Below are 21,891 nucleotides of genomic sequence, written 5' to 3'. Positions count from 1 at the left end.
GTACTCACTGGGTACACTTAATGTATATATATTTATGGTGATTTGCTAACCTTGTATCCATGTTGCACTCCAATCAGATTGTTTAGTATTGTCTATTGTTGTTGTTGTGACTCTATGACCCACCGCCTACTGGACATCTGTGATAAAGAGCTTTATAGCGCATCGGATTCCTCCTCTGCCCTTCGAAATAAACATTATCATTCAACCAGCCGCTTGAATACATCGACCAACACAACGACAAAAAACAGTTTCAGTTTAATTTATTAGGATTTACCCTGTGAGCCATTCGGCTCTTAATTTGGGGGGCGACGTTTCCGGCAATGACCCTTCTTCAGAACACACACTTAGGAAAGAGTGGATCTTCTTCTGCTTCTTCTTTCGTGCGGCTAGTGTGCTGCTGTATATCTGGATTGGGGATGTTATGACCGTGGTCGCGTGGATTTTTTTTTCTCCGGGTCCTCCGGGTTTTCCCTCCGATATTTAGAAACATGCATTGAGATGGTTTTATTCACTGTGGTGCTACAAATGCTCATATGATGGGGCACTTCGTTGAGCTATCATTAGTGGCCAGGTCGCTTCTGAAAAACAAGTTGATACCTCAGTGGTCTTTGCCTGCTAGGATGGGGATGGTTTAGTGTTGAATTTGTTTGTGTTTGGGAGATTTGTTTTTACCTTTCTTGGACTTTGCACTCCGATCGTGTTTTTGTACTGTTTGTTGGTGGAGCGTTCTTACCCCGTGCCCCTAGTGGACATCTGTGAATAAGAGCTTAAGAGCTCACCGGATTCCACCAGACAGTCTGAGTCTGAGATGCAGAGCGACTACTAGAATGTCACATTCAGGTGGTCAAGCCGTGAGATGACTGCTTCAGGACTAGCGGAGTGCATCATCATCGCTGCGATGTCTCCTTCGTATTTGTGAATCTTCGGGGCATTGCGTCGGTGTCTGTTCTGGATGACCGCAGTCGCACCACTACAACTGGAGAGCTTTTGTTGATAATTTCCACTTGTGCATCATCAGGATTCTCTGCACCTCCGATTAGCACGGTTGGTAACGGGCGGTGAGAAAAAAAGTTGAACATCTGACATGGTGTGTGCGGATGTGCTTGAGGGTGGACCATGAGCTTCGTGAAAGATAAAATCCAGGGATCGTCTGTGTTGGTTCTTTCACAAGGTGATAGAGACGATAAGAGTGGGAGACTGCTTTTGATCTAATTCTGATGAGAATTACATTAAAAAATACATGTTTTCTGATGGCCAGCTTCTATGTGATAGCTACACTAACACAAGCTATCTGAAAGCTACACTATCACTAGCTATTGGGTACAGACCCCAGGAATTGAGAGCCACGGCATTGAACATGTCGGTCCCTGACCCATCTGTACAGCAGAGAATGAAAGCCATTTCCTAAGTGCTGTGAGTTAAACTTCTGGAATACTTTGAGGGTTCACAGCAGCAGCTGTAGACGGAATATTTGTAAAGAAGCGTGCAGAGGAACACGCTTGGAATTACACTAAGAGACTAAAAATGTTTTCTTGAAATATTTTTGTTTTCTTACCAGGTCAGGCTCACTGAGCTATATCGCTCTTTTTCAGAAGCATCCTGGTCACAAATGATAGCTCAACGAAGTGGTTTATCATGTTCACATTTATACTCTGAACGTGTCATGTTGATTAGAAATATGGAGAGACAAACCGGAGGACCCGGACAAGAATCCACGCGATCACAGGCAGAGAGATGCAAACTCCAAATTTGCGGCCGTCTAGAATGCTCTTTCTTTTGATGTTCGGAATCCTCTGGGAGCATTGCAATTTTAAATCACCTAGATGGAAACCCATTATTTTATAACTTATTTTAGTGTTTAGTTTTGTTGTCCTTCGCCCGCACCTCCGATTAGCGCGGTTTGGCAACGTACGGTGCGAAAGAAGCACGTACATACAATGAGGAGCACGTGGATTAGACGTCATCGTCCCAGCTGTTAAGAAAAGAGAGTGGGGGAGGGGCTGGGCAGGGCACGTGACGGCCAGAAGGCCGCTGGTCGAGAACAATCACGGAGCGCAGCTACGGAATGGAATGGAACGCATCTGAGAGGACGTGAACCCGGGAGATAGAGCGATGAAATGAGCTCGTGTGGCGGTAATAGGTGGATTGTTATATCGTAAGCTTGATAGAGGTGGCGGCTTTCGGAGGCCTTCATCCAGCAGTGGATGGACCATGGCTGATGAAAATGAATACTCCGATTCCGATAGCCGGGATTCGGTCCGTGTTTCCCCTCTTACCGGTGTCCACCATTCACGCATTTATTGCTCAACGTGCGTCCCTGGCGGCAGCTACCGGACACAAATCCCGGCGCAGGGGCTCCAAAGTAAGGAATGGAGTCGCCATAACATTTGCGTCGAACGCGATTCTCTCGTTTTGTTTACGATCAGAGGAAACAAGAAGATGCTCGGTGTAGTCGGCACTTTGCTTCGTTCATCATTTCGGTTTTTTAAAATGCTTTGCTTTATGTAAACCCCCCCCTTTTTTTAATGAAAGATTTAACAAAATATTTATAAGCCTTGGATGCCCCCCCCCCCGCTTTCTGTTGCCTTCATCGTGACTCTCCACGCGAGGCGAATTACTCGGTTCGCCGATGCTGCTGCTGCTGCTGCTGTTGACGGTAATTGTGTCATTGCAAAGTGTCCCACACGAAACTCGGAGCCATGCAGCACGAGTCAACAACGGAGCCCACAGATTTTCGGTGGCCGAATTCGACGTTGATTATTCCAGGGGGGTTTTCTGAGCATTGGCACGACTATAAATGGTGCAAAAATATGGGTTCCTCTCGCACATCGTGAGACTTGAACTCAAACACATTTCCTCGCGACGCTCAGTACAATCGGCGTTGTAATTGATTCGCGTGAAAGCGCACGTGCTGTCATCACACGCGCCCGATGTTTTTGTTCCAGACCTCGTAAGCTAAGCAGGGTGCTTGTTGTTTGAGGCTGGTTCGTACTGGAGTGAGAGGACTGCCTGGGGACAGCCCCAGCTTACGGGGTGGCCAGGAGATGGCGGTACCGGTAGTCCCTGATTAACACGATGGATGGGTTCTGAAAACAAATTTCGTGTGAGGTGGAATCGTGTTAACCGAACACAAATTTCTCAAAAGAAATAATGTGATTTAGGGGGAGGTTGCTTTCCAAGCCACCAACTCGATCGACAGATTTATCATTTTTACTAACTTATTTTGACCATATTTTGGTTAATTGCTTAACTTGTGCATGAATAACAATGGATTCCTGAATCTATCTGTGCTGAGTGTCTCAACAAGCAATGATGTTCATGATGATGGAGCGATGGATGATGATGTTATTGTTGATGATGATGGTGCAGCGATGGGTGACGATGTTATTGATTGACATACAGCGATGGGTGATGATCGTGGTGACGTTATTAATGATGACATAGCGATGGGTGGTGATGACGAATTTGATCTGCACCGATGAGTGATGATGTTATTGATGATGATGATGCAGCGATAGATGATGATGGAGCGATGGGTGATGATGATGTTATTGATGATGATATTGATGATGATGCAGCGATGGGTGGTAATAATGATGATGATGTAAACTGATGATGACTCGGCCCACTTGTTGCAGAGGTTCGCGGTTCGATACCGGGAGGCCTCCCTGGTTATCACTGCGTGTGAATTAACCCGTGGACGTTTCAATAGCCAGAGAGGTCGTCATTTCACAGGGGTGGGCCATTGTGTGCCGGCGTCACGGCCCACGTGCTAAATATTTAAAACTAAACTTTATTTTACCAGGTATGGCCCATTGAACTTTTTATATATCTCATTTTCAGAAGCGACCTGACCACAAATAATAGCTCAACGAAGTGGAATTATCGTGTATAAAGTATAACAGCCGAACACTCTAAACGCGTGCTTCTACATGTGGAGGGAAAACCCGGAGGACCCGGAGAAAAATCCACGCGACCACGGGGAGAGAGACAGAGACACGCACACTTCAAATATACAGCAGCAGGCGTCACGGTCGGGATGGAACCCACAACCTCCTGTAGACCAGGGGAGGCAGTTAACATATCCTAGTCACCATTGCGCCTGTGACTGCTGGAGATCTGTGGGGGGAAAAGAGCTTCATAGCTTATCGGATTCCACCGGTGTAAAATACATTTTTGGATTGTGCACTGCGATTCCGCGGCAGCAACATCGCCCCCTGCTGCAAGGAGGGCAGCAGCAGCGGTCTCCTGCCTGGTCACGGTCACCCTGTCCACTGGCAGCGATCACCCCAACACCACCACGTGCACCACAACACCACCACTTGCACCACAACACCACCACTACGTGCACCCCAACACCACCACGTGCACCACAACACCACCACGTGCACCACAACACCACCACGTGCACCACAACACCACCACGTGCACCACAACAACACCACCACGTGCACCACAACACCACCACGCGCACCCCAACACCACCACGCGCTCCCCAACTCCACCACGTGCACCACAACACCACCACGTGCACCACAACACCACCACGTGCACCACAACACCACCACGTGCACCACAACAACACCACCACGTGCACCACAACACCACCACGCGCACCCCAACACCACCACGTGCTCCCCAACTCCACCACGTGCACCACAACACCACCACCACGTGCACCCCAACACCACCACCACGTGCACCACCACAACACCACCACGTGCACCCCAACACCACCACGTGCACCACAACACCACCACGTGCACCCCAACACCACCACGTGCTCCCCAACTCCACCACGTGCACCCCAACACCACCACGTGCACCACAACACCACCACCACGTGCACCCCAACACCACCACCACGTGCACCACCACAACACCACCACGTGCACCCCAACACCACCACGTGCACCACAACACCACCACGTGCACCACAACACCACCACGTGCACCACAACACCACCACGTGCACCACAACACCACCACGTGCACCACAACACCACCACGTGCTCTCCGCGTGTGTTTGCTTTGGCGTAGCGGTGAACGTGCTACGAACCTGGCGACGCGAGTTCGATTCCAGCTCGCGGCCAACACCGGTGACGATTAGCTGAACCGGTCCTGGGCCTCCCCTATGTCGACTCAGCCTCAAATGAGTACCTGGTGCGGTGTGTAAACATCGCCTCTGTGGAGACAAAGGCGGTCGGGAGTGGTGCTGACCACCCACCCCCTCGTATACCCTTCTGGCCTTCAAAGGTGCTACTCGATAACAGCACTTGCCTTAACAGTCTGTCACGGCTATACGGGGGATCTTTGTCTTGTGTGCTGTATAGGTATATGGTGTGTGCTATGCATGTATATGCTGTATAGTTGTGTGTGTTTGTGCTATGCATGTATATGCTGTATAGGAATGTGTGTGTGCTATGCATGCTATGCATGTATATGCTGTGTAGTTGTGTGTGTGTGCTATGCATGTATATGCTGTGTAGTTGTGTGTGCTATGCATGTATGTGCTGTGTAGTTGTGTGTGCTATGCATGTGTATGCTGTGTGTGCTACACATGTATACGCTGTGTGTGTGCTATGCATGTATATGCTGTGTGTGCTATACATGTATTTGATGTGTGTGCTATACATGTATATGCTGTGTGTGTGCTATACATCTATATGTGTTGTGTGTGCTATGCATGTCTATGCTGTGTGTGCTATACATGTATACGCTGTGTAGTTGTGTGTGTGTGCTATACATGTATATGTGTGTGTGCTATGCATGTCTATGCTGTGTGTGTATGCTATACATGTATATGCTGTAAAGTTGTGCGTGTGTGCTATGCATGTATATGTGTTGTGTGTGCTATGCATGTATATGTGTTGTGTGTGCTATACATGTATATGTGTTGTGTGTGTGTGTGCTATACATGTATATGCTGTGTGTGCTATAAATGTACATGCTGTGTGTGTGTGTGCTATACATGTATATGCTGTGTGTGTGCTATACATGTACATGCTGTGTGTGTGTGTGATATGCATTATATGCTGTATAGTTGTGTGTGTGTGCTATACATGTATATGTGTTGTGTGTGTTATACATGTATATGCTGTGTGTGTGTGCTATACATGTGCATGCTGTGTGTGCTATACATGTGTATGCTGTATAGTTTTGTGTGTGTGTTATACATGTACATGCTGTGTGTGTGTGCTATACATGTATATGCTGTATAGTTGTGTGTGTGCTATACATGTACATGCTGTGTGTGTGTGCTGTACATGTATATGCTGTATAGTTGTGTGTGTGTGTGCTATACATGTGCATGCTGTGTGTGTGCTATACATGTATATGCTGTGTGTGTGTGCTATACATGTACATGCTGTGTGTGTGTGTGCTATGCATGTATATGTGTTGTGTGCTGTATCGAGCGCGCGCGCCGTCGCTGTGAGGGGGGAGGGAGAGCGGCGCCCCCCGCCCCCCTCTCTGTCAGGGAGCCGATTGATGCCCTGGGCCGGGGGGGGGTCGAGGTGGGCTGGGAGGGGACGAGCGGAAGAGGGGGGCGGGGCGGGGTGGTGGTGGTCTCTGTGTGTGGACGAGGGAGGGGAGGCGAGGGGCGTGAGGGGCTGACGGAGGCAGGGGGATGAGGGTGGGGCCGCCGTGCGGTCAAGGTCCCTCTCCGATATAAGACGACGCGGGCCAGGCAGAGAGAGAGACACTCGCAAGCGGCACGGGCGCTGAGAAGCACACGCACAGAGAGCCACACACACACCCAGACACAGCCAACGCGGCTCATGTACCACCCCTCCTGCCTTCGGCTGCAGTTGAACGCGAGTCTGCGCCTGTGTGTGCGCCTGGGCTCCCCCCGTGTGGCCTGCCTTCCTTCATAAGCCGCTACGCGCTCGCAAGCACTTGCCCCGACAGTCTGCTGAGGCTATCCCGGGGGTGGGATCTTTTGTCTTTGTCCACGCAGGCGACCCGTGCCGAGTAGCCATGGCTCACCGTCGCTAGGTGAGTACCAAGACGACCGCCCTGGCGCTCCTCGTGGACACGTTCTGGGAAGACCGCGTGTCCACCACCGCCATCGCCTCCACCTCGTCCTCGTCGTCCTCCAGGCCTCGTCACCCTGAGCCCGCGGCGGATGGAACTCGAGCGCCCGCAGTGACCTCCTGTGCCCGAGAGGCGGTGTCACTCACGCGGAGCGCCTCCCGCATGAACGACGAGCGGAGCTCCATCGGCTGTGCCACAGGAGGAGACGTTGAAGCGAGTGGAAGAGGTGGTGGTGGAGGTGGTGGTGGAAGTGGTGGTGGTGGCGAAAGACCCAGCAAATCATCATCAACCTCATCGTCATCATCATCGCCAGCAACGGCAGCTTCTGAATCATCTGAAACACCACCGTTCGCATCATTATACTTGACGTCAACATCATCATCAGCAGCATCAGTAGCTGGGGTTCCATCATTATCATTAGCAGCAGCATCATCAGCAGCAGCATCATCAGCAGCAGGAGTATTCGTGGGTCTGCTCCAGCAGCAGGACATGGCTTGTCCACGGGCCGTGTCAGCCACGCCGGCTCGGCTGCAACAGCAGCAGCAGCAGGAGACGCGACGGAGCCCAATCCTCTTTCGCCTGCTGCAGAGCGAGAAGCGCGCGGGGAGCGGCGGAGCGCGCTCGCGGTCAGCGCCCTACACGTGGCCCTTCCACCTGCAGCAGCAGCAGCAGCACCATCAGCAGATGATGCAGCTGCAGCAGCAGATCCACCTGCAGAGGCTGCACATCGAGCAGCAGCAGCAGCAACAGCAGCAGCCGCATAACCTTCGCGTGCAAAAGACTGAGTTGGAGCCAAATACTCCGAGTGAGAAAGTTCATGTTGAGCAGCAATATCAGCAGCAGGTGCAGATACAAGTTCAGGACACGCACGTTCAGCAGCAGCAGCAGCAGCAACAGCAGCAGCAGTACTACCAGCTGCAGGTGCAGAAGGTTCATCTGAACGATCAACATCTTGATCAACATCATCAGCAGCAGCAGCGGCAAGAAGAGGAGGAAGTTGGACTTCAGCAGCAGAAGCGCCACCAGCATCATCATCAACAACACCATCATCAGCAGCAGAACCATCATCATCAGCAGCAGCAGCAGAACCAGCAGCAGCTGCAACAGCAACATCTGCAGCAGCAGCAGGTCCATGATGTCGAGGAGTCGGAGCTGCTGGTGCCGCTGGTGCCGCTGCCGTCGAGTTGCGCGTGCGCGCAGCGGCGCCGCCTCGTGCTGCGCTCGGCGCATTCGACGCGCCAGGCGGCCTGGGCGGTGCTCGCCAAGACGCTGCGCTTCGTCAAGACGCTGCCCTCCTTCTGGCAGCTGCCGCGCCGCGACCGCCTGCTGCTCGCGCGGCACGCCTGGGCGCCCCTCTTCCTGCTTGGACTGGCGCAGGAGCGACTGCCCGTCGAGGTGAGCGCAGAGCCGGAGCCGAGCCTCCTTCGACGGCTCCTCAGCGAGCCCGACGTCGAAGACGGCGGTGCTGGTGGTGGTTGTGGTGTTGGTGGTGTTGGTGGTGGCGGTTGTGGTGTTGGTGGTGGTGGTTGTGGTGCTGCTGGTGGTGGTGTTGGTGGTTGTGGTGCTGCTGGTGCTGGTGGTGGTGGTGCTGGTAGTGGTGCTGGTGGTGACGGTGGTACCGAGAGCTGTACAGGAGACAAGATGAAACGCAGCGGCGGTGGCACTGCTGCCGATGGTGGTGGTGGTGTCGGCGACGGTGGCGTTAAGGGCAGTGCCATTGCGGTGGAACACGTTGAAGGTGATGATAACAACAACAACAACAACGATGATGATGACAACAACAACAACAACGATGATGATGACGATCTCAAGAGGGCGAACTTATTGCCGGCCTCAATGACGGCGGTGCAGAGAGGTGGCAAAGACCAACGATGGTGCCGCTCGGACAGGCGGCAGGGACGTCGCCGTCGTCGTGCCGAGACCTGCGTCGCCTCCTCGCCCCCCTCCTCCTCCTCGTCGTCGTCGTCCTCCCCGCTCCCTTCCAAGAGTCCCAGCCGCCAGAGCAGCGACTCGCCCCACAGCGGCACCATCACGAGCACGACCAGCAACACCACCACCCTCATCACCAACACCACCACCATCATCAGCAGCAGCGACACCAACGACACCTTCAGACGCAGCAGGTGCCGCAGCAGAAGCCCTCAAGATGTCACAAGCAGCAGCGGCGGCGGCGGCGGCAGCGGCAGTCGCAGCAGCGACAGTCCTCAGCCCATGGCCAAAAGCACGACCCCTCTGCCCCACACGGACACGACAGGTCCGACACTCACCACCACCACCAACAACAACAGCAGCAGCAGCTGCTGTGTTAGCCCGCAGACTAACAGCAACAGCAGGAGTCCTCTGCTCATCAACAACACAGCGACGCCCGGAAACAACAACAACAACAACAGCAGCAACAACAACAGCGGCAGCAGCGGCAGCAGCAGCAGCGGCAGCAGCCCTCAGCCCATCATCATCAGTGGCGGCGGCATATGCGGCTCGCTGAGGCAGCGCGCAGGATCAGCGGCGGCGAGCCCGGGGCGAGCGTCTCCCGCGAGCCTGCAGGCGGACGCCATCCACAAGGTGCAGAGCTTCCTGGACAAGTGCAGGCGCCTCGACATCGACCCCAAGGAGTACGCCTACCTCAAGGGCATCGTGCTCTTCAACCCTGGTGAGGCGTTGCACCCTCCCCACGCGGGCCGCGGAGCGAGTGGTGTGTGGGGGGGGAGCGGTCGTGTAGCGGTTAGCGCTGCGCTCCGAACCCGGCGAGACGACTTCGAGTCTCGCTCGCGGACAACACCCATGACGATTATTTAAACAGGTCCTGGGCTTTCCCTGGGTCGAATCGGCCTCAAATAAGTACCTGGTGCGGTGTGTAAAAACATCGCCACTTGGGGAAACAAAGGCGGCCGGGCGTGGTGCTAGCCACTCACCACCTCGTGTGCCGTGCCGGCCTTCATAGGTGCTTGCTAACAGCACTTGCCCCAACAGTCTGTTCAAGGCTATTCGGGGGATCTTTGTTTTTGGTAGTGCTGGTGGTGGTGCTGGTGGTGCTCGCTAACAGCACTTGCCCCAACAGTCTGTTAAAGGCTATACGGGGATCTTTGTTTTTGGTAGTGCTGGTGCTGGCGGTGCTCGCTAACAGCACTTGCCCCAACAGTCTGTTCAAGGCTATACGGGGGATCTTTGTTTTTTGGTAGTGCTGGTGGTGGTGGCGGTGTTCGCTTACAGCACTTGCCCCAACAGTGTGATGTTAAAGGCGATATGGGGTCATTGTTTGCAGGTGCTGATAGGTAGTCCGTGACGGCGGTGATGCAACACGTTCTGGCCGTGGTCGCGGTCGTGGTGGCCGTTATGGGAGGAGCGGTGGTGCAGTGGTTAGCGCGCCGTGCCGCGAACCCGGCGACCCGAGTCTTCGATTCCCGCTCACCGCCAACACCAAGTGGCGATTTTATGAACGGGTTTCTGGGCTTCCCCTAGGTCGACTCGGCCTCAAATAAGTACCTGTTGCGGTGTGTAAAAACATCGCCACTTGGGGAGACAAAGGCGGCCGGGCGTGGTGCTGGCCACCCGCCTCCACACGTGTCGTGTCGACCCTCATAGGCGCTACTCGCTACTTACAGCACTTGCCCCTATCGTCTGTGAGGGCTATACGGGGGGTCTTTGTCTTTGGAGACCATTGTAACGTTCATGATGATGGTTGCGATGGCGGTAATTGTGGTCGTAGTGTTTAGTGGTGATCGTAACGATGGCAGTGATGATAAAGTTGGCCATGTCAATTATGTCAGTGGTGGTGGTGGTGATGATGATAACAATTTTGATGACCGCGACGATGCTGCTAGCGCTGGTGACGATTGTGACGATACATGTGGCGGTGGTGGTGATGTTGACTATAATGATTGGCCAAAGTCTATACATATTCTTAGGTTTTTTCGGTAAAGTCACGTAGGTAAAACATCAAAATTAATGAAAATAAAATAAAACAAAAAATCACGACGTTTCGGAGGCAACACAAGTCTCCGTCATCAGGTGGGACCGTCACAGCCGAATTAGCTGCATCTCACTTGATGCAGCTACTTCGGCTGTGACGGTCCTACCTGATGACGGAGACTTGTGTTGCCTCCGAAACGTCGTGATTTTTTGTTTTATTTTATTTTATTTTCATTAATTTTGATGTTTTACCTACGTGACTTTACCGAAAAAAACCTAAGAATATGATTCCTTGCAGTCACGAAAGCTTCAAATCTAGAATTAAAGTCTATACAGTATTCTGAATTTGATGTATTTGTTATTGCCTCCGCGAACCTCCCGGAGTGGGGAGCAGAGTAGATGAACAAGTCTATCGCTCCTCGAGTGGCAGGGCACGTCACTTGGGAACTTGCTTGACGATTACCCACACGCCGAGGAAGGGATAATGTTTACAACACGACATGCAGCTTAGCTCACGCGTTCATCTCGGCACAAAAAAAACGTAGCAAATTCAGAGGTCGCAATGTTCGCGGTTGTGACGCTCGCTATCAGCACTTGCCCCAACAGTCTCTATGCGTGTCCCGAGTGTGACATTGCAGCGTGCCTTGCTGTGTGTGCCTGTATGCACGTCTGTCTGTATGAGGCCGGTGTGTGCCTCGAGTGTGGAGCGGTCGTGTACTGTAGCGGTCAGCGCGCCGAGATACGAATCCGGCGACCCGAGTTCCATTCCAAGTCACGGCCAACACCAGTGATGATTATCTGAACCGGTTATGGGCATCCCCTAGGTCGACTCAGCCTCAAATTAGTATCTTGTGTGGCGTGTAAACATCACCACTGGGGAGACAAAGACGGCCGGGCGTGGTGCTGGCCACTCACGCCCTCGTGTGCTGTGTCGGCATTCATTGGCGCTTGCTTACAACACTTTCCCCAACAGTCTGTTCAGGCTATATGGGGGGGGGGATCTTTGCCTGTGTTTGTGTGTATGAACCCCTTGTGCGTTGCGTCTAAGTCGTGTGTGTGTGGCCGTGGTACAGAGCCACTGAAGGTCGAGGGTCGCTTTGTTAAGGTACACAGCCACGTGTGTGTGTGTCTTGCATGTGAGGAGCGGTGACGCAGTGGTTAGCGCACTGCGTTACAAACCCGGTGACCTGATACGTTGTATAATTCTGCCACTGAAGTTGGCCCACGGCTCGTATCAGTGGCGGTTATCTGAGCGGCTCCTTTACCTCTACTAGGTCGATTCAGCCTAAAATGAATCGTGAATAGCGGGTGCGGAGTTTAAAAAGAACATGAGTGTGCGTAGGTCTGCATGGGAAATCTGTGTTCTGTGCGTGTGTCTGCGGGTTACACGTGTGGCTGTCTTACTGTGTCTATATATGTGTGTGTCTCTCTGTGTGTGTGTTTATCGTAGTTTAGTGGTGGTTAAAAAAAAACTACGTCGTGGTGACGTCACCGCCACTTAGTGGCGAATGGCGATTGTTGTTGTTGTTGTGTGTTTATCTGTGTGTGTTTATCTGTGTGTGTGTCTAACTGTGTGTGTTCATCTGTGTGTGTGTCTAACTGTGTGTGTTTATCTGTGTGTGTGTTTATTTGTGTGTGTGTGTCGATCTGTGTGTGTGTCTATCTGTGTGTGTGTCTATCTGTGTGTGTTTATCTGTGTGTGTGTCTATCTGTGTGTGTGTTTATCTGTGTGTGTGTCTATCTGTGTGTGTTTCTATCTGTGTGCGTGTGTGTATCTGTGTGTGTGTCTATCTGTGTGTGTGTTTATCTGTGTGTGTCTATCTGTGTGTGTGTCTATCTGTGTGTGTTTGTTTATATGTGTGTGTGTGTTTATCTGTGTGTATGTCTCACTGTGTGTGTTTATCTGTGTGTGTGTTTATCTGTGTGCGTGTCTATCTGTGTGTTTATCTGTGTGTGTGTCTATCCGTGTGTGTTTATCTGTGTGTGTGTGTCTATCTGTGTGTGTGTCTATCTGTGTGTGTATTTATCTGTGTGTGTGTGTGTCTATCTGTGTGTGTGTCTATCTGTGTGTGTGTCTATCTGTGTGTGTCTATCTGTGTGTGTCTATCTGTGTGTGTGTTTATCTGTGTGTGTGTCTATCTGTGCGGGCGGGGAGTGGTCGTGTAATGAACCCGGCGACCCGAGCTCGATTCCCGCTCACGGTCAACAACGGTGACGGCTATCTGGACCGGCACTGGGTCTCCCGTAGGTCGACTCGGCCTCAAATGTGTACCTGGTGCGATTTGTACGTGTCGCCACTATGTAGACAAAGGCGGCCGGGCGTGGTACTGGCCACTCGCCGTGCCGGCCTTCATAGGTGCCACTCGCTAACAGCACTTGCCCCAAAAGTCTGTGAAGCCTATGCGGGGGATCTTTGTCTTTGCATCTGTGCGTCGGGTGGAGGTTGCTGGAGATAAAATGGGTCCTAGTCTGTGCTTGCGCGTGATGATGATGATGGCAGCAGCAGCAGCTGCAAGTCACCATTCAGGAGTTCAATGCCAATACTCTTAGTTCTTTCGGTAAAGTCACGTCAGTAAATAATGAAATTAAAATTAATAAAAATAATTTTTATTTCATTTTTTACCTACGTGACTTTACCGAAAGAACTAAGAGTATGAATCATTGCAGTCACGAAAACTTCAAATCTAGAATTCAATGCCAATGTTGAGGTCTGCTACGGGCCACGACGAGAGGGCTTCAGCAGAGAGAGACTTCGTGTCGTGTCGTTGTTCCTCCTCCTCCAGTGATGGAGCGCAGACGACCACAGTGGGCCCACTGTGCGGCCAGCCGTGCGGGTTGCATGGCCACAATCTCACGACTGTGAATTGTCTTTAATGTATCGCTATGTATCTGTTTGTGTCTCTATGTATCTCTTTGTGTCTCTATGTATCTCTTTGTGTCTATATGGGTTTACCATACGGTCCGTAGTCTGTGTTGCATGGCCACAGTCGCACATCACTGTGGCTCGCGTCTTCAATATTCCATTCATGAAGGAGATGTGTGGCATCGACCTGCTGCTGATGTAGTTCCGACGATGCAGTTGATGGAGTTCGCCACCACCGTGAATGTAATCGTGGGCATTATTGGGTGAATCTACACACACGGCCTGGGAGTAATGATCACGCAACCATGAATGTGTCGTAAAACCCACCACCACCCGACACAGCCAATGAGTGAGGTTTGTCGCGTTAACAAAACATGCCAGTTAGTTCATGAGTTCAGCACCACCGGTGTGTTGAAGTGGCGGGTTTGACGACACATTCATATTTACGCGATCTATCATGAAACAAAACCTTTATTATGGATTATATTGGTCGCAAAGCCCTACTCCTACCCGTTAAACTGACCGGTAGCACACCGCTAGCTGCAACCACGGGGCATGCACACCGTACGCCTCGCGCGCACGTCCGAAGGCAATCGTGTTCGACGTAACTTTGTGAACGCGTGAACCAAGAACGCTGACATCGAATACATTTAGCACGTCTTTGACTGCTCATCGTCGTGGCAGAGGGCATGGCCCTGCCGTCGGCAAACAACCAAATGGAGCAATACATATTTTGTTTTATTTAGATATTGATTTGTTTTTGTTGGAATTCGGCAAAAGAACAAAAAAATCAATCAAATATTTCAAGAGCCGCAGCGCAAGGCGGTGAACTCGTGACGGGGTTGGACCCCTCAATAAAATGACGTCACGAAGCGGTCACGAAGCGACCCCCACGCCCCGCCCCCCTGGAGGGGGGGGGGCTGCAAACAAAGCGCAGGGCTGTCACGTGCCCAGGCAGCGCGCTCCGCATCCTGTGCGAAGTTGCCGCAGCTGCCCGGTGATCGTCCACGAGTCCTGGACGGCCGTTCCATCTCCGCGTGTGGGAGCTGAAAGAGCGGAGCGGCTTCCTGAGCACGGCCCGCTCGCCCACCACCCCGGCCCACCGCGACAGCAAACTACATGCGGAGGCATCACAGTTCGTCGATGGCCACGCGTGGCGGTGGGGTAAAGAAGTTTGGAAGCATCGCCAAAGTGACTCTGTGGACGGTGGTGGCGCTTCCGGCAGCAGCAGCAGCGGCGAGCTGTTGCAGGGCCTGCGCCTTTAGTTCCAAGCACGTTTTATTGTGCGTACGTACGCGTGTTGAACTTCTTTCAAACCGTACGGGTGCCACCCGCGCCAATCGTTTTTGTTCACGTACAATTCTAAGAGCGCTTCGTCGTCAACAGCGACTTCGAAGTCGTGGTGGAGATTCCACATTGCCGTGACGAGGGCCAGACTGTTTCGTACCGTTTGGCTCGTCACAACGCGATAACCAATTTTATCGACCCACGTGGATGATTGCTGGGGGTCGACACGATGAATACCAAGTAGCTGCTGTGACTTTGTCTCGTTTTCTCTCTCCAGTCGTGAGTTACTCAGCCAAAAGGGCGCCGAGGCCTCATCGGTCCCTGTGGCCAGTAACAAGCAGCACGGATAGAGCTATGATGGTCGCGAGGTGGGAGATAATTGCATTGAGCTGCGCGCATCTATCACAGAATCACCCCTTGAATGTCGACAGCGCAACACGACGGCACAGACAATGTTACAGCTTCCGCCCGGAGCCACTCAGTTTAAATCTCTGCCGGGGGGGGGGGGACGACCTCATCCATCACGTCTGCGGCGGTCGTTAAAATTAGTACTCACTTTGTGAAAAATTCCATGCGTATTTGTTGGTCAGGTTAAACGCCAAAAATTGTGTTTTTACCGCTCTTGGGCATCCCCAAGGTAGACTCAACCTGAAGTTGGTGCCTAATGCAGTGTGCAAACATCAGCAGCGGGGAGACAAAGGTGCTGGTTCTTTAATAGGTGCTCGCTAACAGCACTTGACCCAATCGTCTGCAAAATGCAAAATGTGGGTGATCACTGTGATTGTCTCGGCGGTTGGGGAGAGATAAAGCAGCGCTATGAACACGGCCATCTGGAGTCGCTACGGCTAACAGTGGTAAATATCTATACCGATTTTGGGTTTGCTCCCTAGGTCGACTCAGCCTGAAATGAGTACTCGTTGTAGTGTGTAAATATAAGCACTGGGGGGTTAAAAGCGGCCGGGCGTGGTGTTAGCCACACCACGCCATCGTGCAACCGTTCTGGCCTTACTAGGTGCTCGCTAACAGCACTAAGAGCACCGTCTGTTTTAAAGGCTCGACGGGGGATCTTCGTTTGTGTGGGTAAGTGAGTGGGTGAGTGAATGAGTGAGTGGGTTAAGCAAGTGGCTGAGAGTGGGTGAGTGGGTGAGTGAGTGGGTTAGCAAGTGGCTGAGATTTTGATTTAAAGCTTTCGTGACTGCAGGCATTCATATTATTGGTTCTTTCGGTAAAGTCACGTAGAAGGGAAGCAATTAAATAATAAAAATATAAAACAATAACATTCTCACGACGTTTCGACTGCAACACAAGCAATCATTATCAGGTGTGAAATCCACAGCAAATTTTCTTGCTACAAATTCTTTTGCTGTGGATTTCGCACCTGATGATGATTGCTTGTGTTGCAGTCGAAACGTCGTGAGAATTTTTTTATTTTTTTTATTTTTTTATTTCCCTTCTACGTGACTTTACCGAAAGAACCCAGACTAAGTGGCTGAGAGTAAATGAGTGAGTGGGTGAGTGAGTGGGTTAGCAAGTGGCTGAGAGTAAATGAGTGAATGAGTGGGTGAGTGAGTGGGTGAGAGTGAGTGGAGTGAGTGAATTGGATGAGACGACATTGCCCGTGTCTGGTAGGCCGACTCCTACATGCACATGCAGCAGCACCGATTCAGAAATCACTCACCACGCATGTTAGTCATGAATGGAACTCGAGTTTGACACAGAGGCTTTCGCGACCAATATCATCCATAATACAGGGGGGGTTATTTCTTCGTCACGTCTGATTTTCTCTCCAACACACCGGTTAGTGCTGTACGAGTAACGAATTGGCCACGTTCTGTTGACGTGATAAACCTTACTAGTTGGCTGTGTCGGGTGGTGGCGGGTTTAACGACACCTACATTATTAATGGCACTCTCGTCAGTGGGTTCATCGCACACTGCGCTAACCACTGCGCCACCGCTCCACCCTCCCACAACAACAACAACAAACGCCGTTCCCCATGAAGTGACGGTGTTTACGTGATATGATTAAGGACCACTGTCCGAAACGTCGTCGGCTATATGTTTTCCTTCTGAAGCCGCGGTGTTATTGAGGGGTGTGAGTTTTAAAATGTATATATAAAATGGGGGGAGCGATGGTGCAGCGGTTAGCGCGCTACGCTACAAACGCGGTGGCCCGAGTTCGATTCCCAGACACGGAATCATCATTTCACTCTAATGGCTAAATAAATATAACGTTTACAAAACAACCTGTAAAGAATTGCATTCTAAAATATAGATAACTCCTTTTACGATGTCAGCAAAACTATTCGTTTTTGGCGGGTAGTTTTTGTATTGTATTGACAATGGGATCTGTAATATTGGACCCCCCAAACACCTCCAGGGTGGGCAGCGGAGTTATCCTCTCCCATTGCCCACGACACCATGCGACGCGTCGTCCATAGACACCCTGAAGGTGAAACACCGCCATCGTCATCACAATCATTGCCCCACAGCGCTTTGCTGTTCCACTGCTGGATGAAGACCTCCCCAATGCCGCGTCACTTGGTGATGCCAAACGCACAGGCACAGATAAAGGTCCCCCCCCCGTATATTTTTGGGGGGCAAGTGCTGTCAGCGAGCGCACACGTACACAGGCACACGAGACAAATACAAAGATCTCCTGTATACACTCGAACAGACTGTTGGGGCAATTGCTGTTAGCAAGTAGCATCTATGAAGGCCAGCACAGCACATGAGGGGGTGGGTGGCCAGCACTACGCCTGACCGCCTTTGTCTCCCCGGTGGCGATGTTTTACACACCGCACCAGGTACTCATTTGAGACGGAGTCGACCTAGGGGATGCCCGGGACCGATACGGATGATACTCCTCACTGGTATTGATGGCGTGAATCGGAACTCGCGTCGCCGGGTTCGTAGCGCGGCGCGCTAACCACCGCGCCACCGCTCCCCAGACACAAAGACCCCCCCCCGCCGCGGCGCGGCGCGGCCGTGAATCGCCTTGACGAGGCTGTGCGGCGTGAAGTGCTGTTAGCGAGTGGCACCGATCGAAGACCGAGGGGCTGGGCTAAGTTGGGCAGCACTGTGACCCGTGCCGCTGGGGGTCGAGTTTCCTGCTGGGCTCGCGGAGGGGGAGGGGGAGGAGGGGGGTGGACACTCGGAGTCCATCTTCCCGACACACCGCGCCCTCCGTCTCCCCGGGGCAACTCACTGCCGCACCACAGACAAAGGTTCCCCGTGTAGCCTTCGCAGACTGTTGGGGCAAGTGCAGCATGAAGGCCGGCGCAGCACGCGAGGTTGGTGGCGGGTGGCCAGCACCGCGCCCGACCGCCTTTGTCTCCCCAGTGGCGATGTTTTACACGCAGCACCAGGTACTCATTTGAGGCTGAGTCGACCTAGGGGGAGGAGGTTCAGGACCTGTTTAGATCATCGTCACTGGTGTTGGCCGTGAGCGGGAATCGAACTCGGTTCGCCAGGTTCGTAGTGCAGCGCGCTAACCACCACCACCACCATCAGCAGCAGCTGACATGGTCAATCCACTGCTGGATGACGATCGATATTACGACCTCTCAATCCTGCATGCGCTCTCTAATGCACGTGCTCCTTTCTATCTCTATTAAAACTAATCTAAACTATGATTTTATTTCATCAAGTAAGGCCCTCTGAGCTATTCATCTCTTTTTCAGAAGCGACCTCGCCACAAATCGTAGCTCAACGAAGCGACTTATCATCACGTGGACATTTACAGCAGCCACATACGCGAAACGCACGTTTCTAAATGCGGAGGGAAAAAACCGGAGGAACAGGAGAACATTCCAAGAACATGTGTCAACTCCAGGCGTTAGGGTCGGGATCGAACCCACGCACGACCTCTTGTATACCAGGCGAGGTCGTAAACATCTCGCCACCGCGGCGCCCCCGTGTCTTCCCACGTGTGACATCTCTTTCTCTCTCTCTCTCCATTCTGCTTGTGCACCCAGAAGTTTTCGTCACATTTTGTTAGTTAATGACCACGTTGTTAAGCGTGTACGTCATAGTGGGCATTTCTACAGCTTGCATTTAATTTATAAAATAATATTTCGAGGGATCTCGCCTAGACCGTGGATAGGCCACTACCTGCTGACGAGGCTCAGAGCAGTGGAAACCCGTCCAGCCCTCTGTGATTCACTCATCACAGCATCTCACTTTGGAATGTACTCCCGGCATTTCACTTCTTGAATGCCCTCCCCATCGTCTCTCAAGCGCTTGCAACTTTGCTCAACTCAAAGGAACGCGTTCCCCAGGCGCTCTCACCTACGGCCGTATCTAACGCCCGCAAGAGGGGGTCTCAGCCCAGGGGGTGGGGGGGGGTACCACTCGTCATGATTAGGGGGCCGTCAGACCCCATATGGGGAGCGCTGCTGGTTATGGGTTGACTCAGGGTTAACTCAGCCCATCATCATCAACATCCCGGCAGGGTCAATAAAACGAACACCAAAATGTGGAGAAAGTAACAGTGGTTGTGTTATGGATAGACTCGCTCCCGCCCCCTGCTATAGCAACGTGGAATTTACACCCCACTGTCGACAGGTCTGAAACACAGGAGAAGACAACGCTCCAGGGAACGCTTGGATTTAACTCGTAGCAGTTTTATCACTGTATTAATGTTCCCACGAGGTAAGGCACACTGGGCTGCAATGCGTCGCTCTGTTTCAGGAGTCCACCTTGGGGCGCCACAATGAATGGCACCGAAGCTGAACGAAGCGGCTCATCAGCCGCGTGGGCGACTTACCGCAGCCAGACACTCTAAACCCCCTCTCCCCGTGAGCATGGGAGCGTGGCTCTGGGTGCTGGTGTTGGTGGTGGGTGGTGTTAGTGGTGGTGCTGGTGGTGGTGTCGGTGGTGGGTGTTGGTGGTGGTGGTGTTGGTGGTGTTGGTGGTGGTGGTGTTGGTGCTGGTGTTGGTGCTGGTGTTGGTGGTGATGTTGATAGTGGTGTTCATGATGGTGGTGGGGAGTGGTAGTGTAGCGGTTAGCGCGCTGCGGTACGAACCCGGCGACTCGAGTTCGATTCCCCCTCACGGCCAACACCAGTGAGAATTATCTGAACCGGTCCTGAACCTCCCCTAGGTCGACTCAGCCTCAAATTAGTACCTGGTGCGATGTGTAAACATTGCCACTTGGGAGACAAAGGCGGCCAGGCGTGGTGTTGGCCACCCCACCAACTCGTTTGCTGTGCCGGCCTTCATAGATTCTCGCTAACAGCACTTGCCCCAACGGTCTGTTCAGGCTAGACGGGGGATCTTTCTCTTGATGATGATGGTGCTGGTGATGGTGGTGTTGGTGATGCTGATGGTGGCGTTGTCAGCCGTGGTGCCTTCCTCCCGCGATAACGCCTCCTGTTGCCCCCCGTGCCCCCTCCTCTAGACGTGGAAAGCCTCTGTGCTCGCGCCTGCGTGCAAGCGCTGCAGCTGGAGGCGCAGCAGGCGCTCTGCGAGTGGGCCCGCGTCTCCGGCTCGTCGGGGCCCCCGCGCCTGGGCCGCCTGCTGCTGGCGCTCTGCCTGCTGCGCTCCGTGCCGCCGGCTTCCATCACGCAGCTCTTCTTCGGCTCCAGCCAGGGCGACCTGGCCATTGAGCTCCTGCTGCAGGACCTGCTGCAAACGCCATGAGGGCAACCGCCCTACCGCTGCACTTTTTGCACCTGGGGGGGGGAGGGATGCGAACGACATTGTTTTGGTTTGGCACCCCTGCGGAAGGGCACTTGAGGGAATGTCCTGTTGCGGGTGTCTCGAAGGTCGTTACTGCTGCAAGCACTACTGGAAGAATATACTGCTGCACGGAACGTGCGGATAATGCTGCACTTTTAGCACCCATGGGGCATTTGCTGCCGAAGGAGCGTTCGACTGCTGCATGGGGCCACTGGAATAATACCCTGCTGCGTGTGCTTTACCCTGGGGCAGACACTGCTACAGGTGCCCTGAGGGCAAATACTGCTGTCGTTATTCATGGGGGCGGGGCCGGGGCATTTGACTGTTGCAGGGGGGCCACTGGAAGAATATACTGCTGCAAGTACTTGCCCTGAAGGTAGATACTGTTGACAGATGCTCATGGAGCATGCCTGCTGCAAGATGGTCCTAACATTTATACTGCTGCAGGTGTCCTGATATTAATACTCCTGCAAGCTTCCCTTGGGGTGGGGAGGCTGACACTGCTCGAAGTCGCCCTGGGGGAATGCACTGTTACAAAATGCTCCGAGGGCACTACCCCGTCTCCCTACACACTGCGCATACTGTACGATGGTCCGGTCAGTCGTGGCTTGCTTGTGGCATTCGGCGTTTAAAGCAGGGCTTGGGCCTCCCATGGGTCGACTCAGCCTAAACTGATTGTAATATCGCATCGCGTGTGGGGGTGGTGGTGCTGCTGTGGGTCGTTGGGATGTGCGCCAGCGCTGGGGGCGGGGGAAGACAAAGGCGGCATGCGGTCTTCTAACCCCCCCCCCCCTCCCACCATCGCACAACTACCACAACGCCGGCCTTAATAGGTGCTCGCTAACAGCGCTCGCATTCACTGCCTTCAGATTGAACATCACGGTTCCCTCAAGCATTGGCGAGCTCATCTCCAGTTGGCGGCCTTGCTGGAAATTCCACATTCCAGTGGCAGGGAGCGGAGGGGGCAGTCTATTCGTAATCGTTTTTTTCATTGCAAATTGGTGCTCATTTTAACGAACTCAGACGAATGGTCATAGTGGTGGTGATGATTTTAGGCTGAGCTGACCTTGACCGGGAGGGGGGGGGGAACTTGAACCCGTGACCTTCCGATTGCGA

General features: G+C 52.7%; 1 protein-coding gene across 1 annotated transcript; it reads left to right on the top strand.

The window, feature by feature from the left end:
* Positions 1-6,641: 6,641 nt before the first annotated feature.
* NR0B2 (nuclear receptor subfamily 0 group B member 2) lies at positions 6,642-20,888 on the top strand. The gene is made up of 2 exons (XM_078877219.1): positions 6,642-9,685; positions 20,495-20,888. Exons 1-2 carry the CDS (start codon positions 7,198-7,200, stop codon positions 20,734-20,736), a joined length of 2,730 nt encoding a protein of 909 aa, XP_078733345.1. The 5' UTR covers positions 6,642-7,197; the 3' UTR covers positions 20,737-20,888.
* The last annotated feature ends 1,003 nt before the right edge of the window (positions 20,889-21,891 follow it).

The sequence above is a fragment of the Lampetra fluviatilis genome, chromosome 47 (assembly GCF_964198595.1).
Source record: "Lampetra fluviatilis chromosome 47, kcLamFluv1.1, whole genome shotgun sequence".
NCBI classification, from domain to species: Eukaryota; Metazoa; Chordata; class Hyperoartia; order Petromyzontiformes; family Petromyzontidae; genus Lampetra; species Lampetra fluviatilis.
Note: the sequence above shows the minus strand (reverse complement) of the source record. Positions and strands in the feature narration are given on the sequence as shown.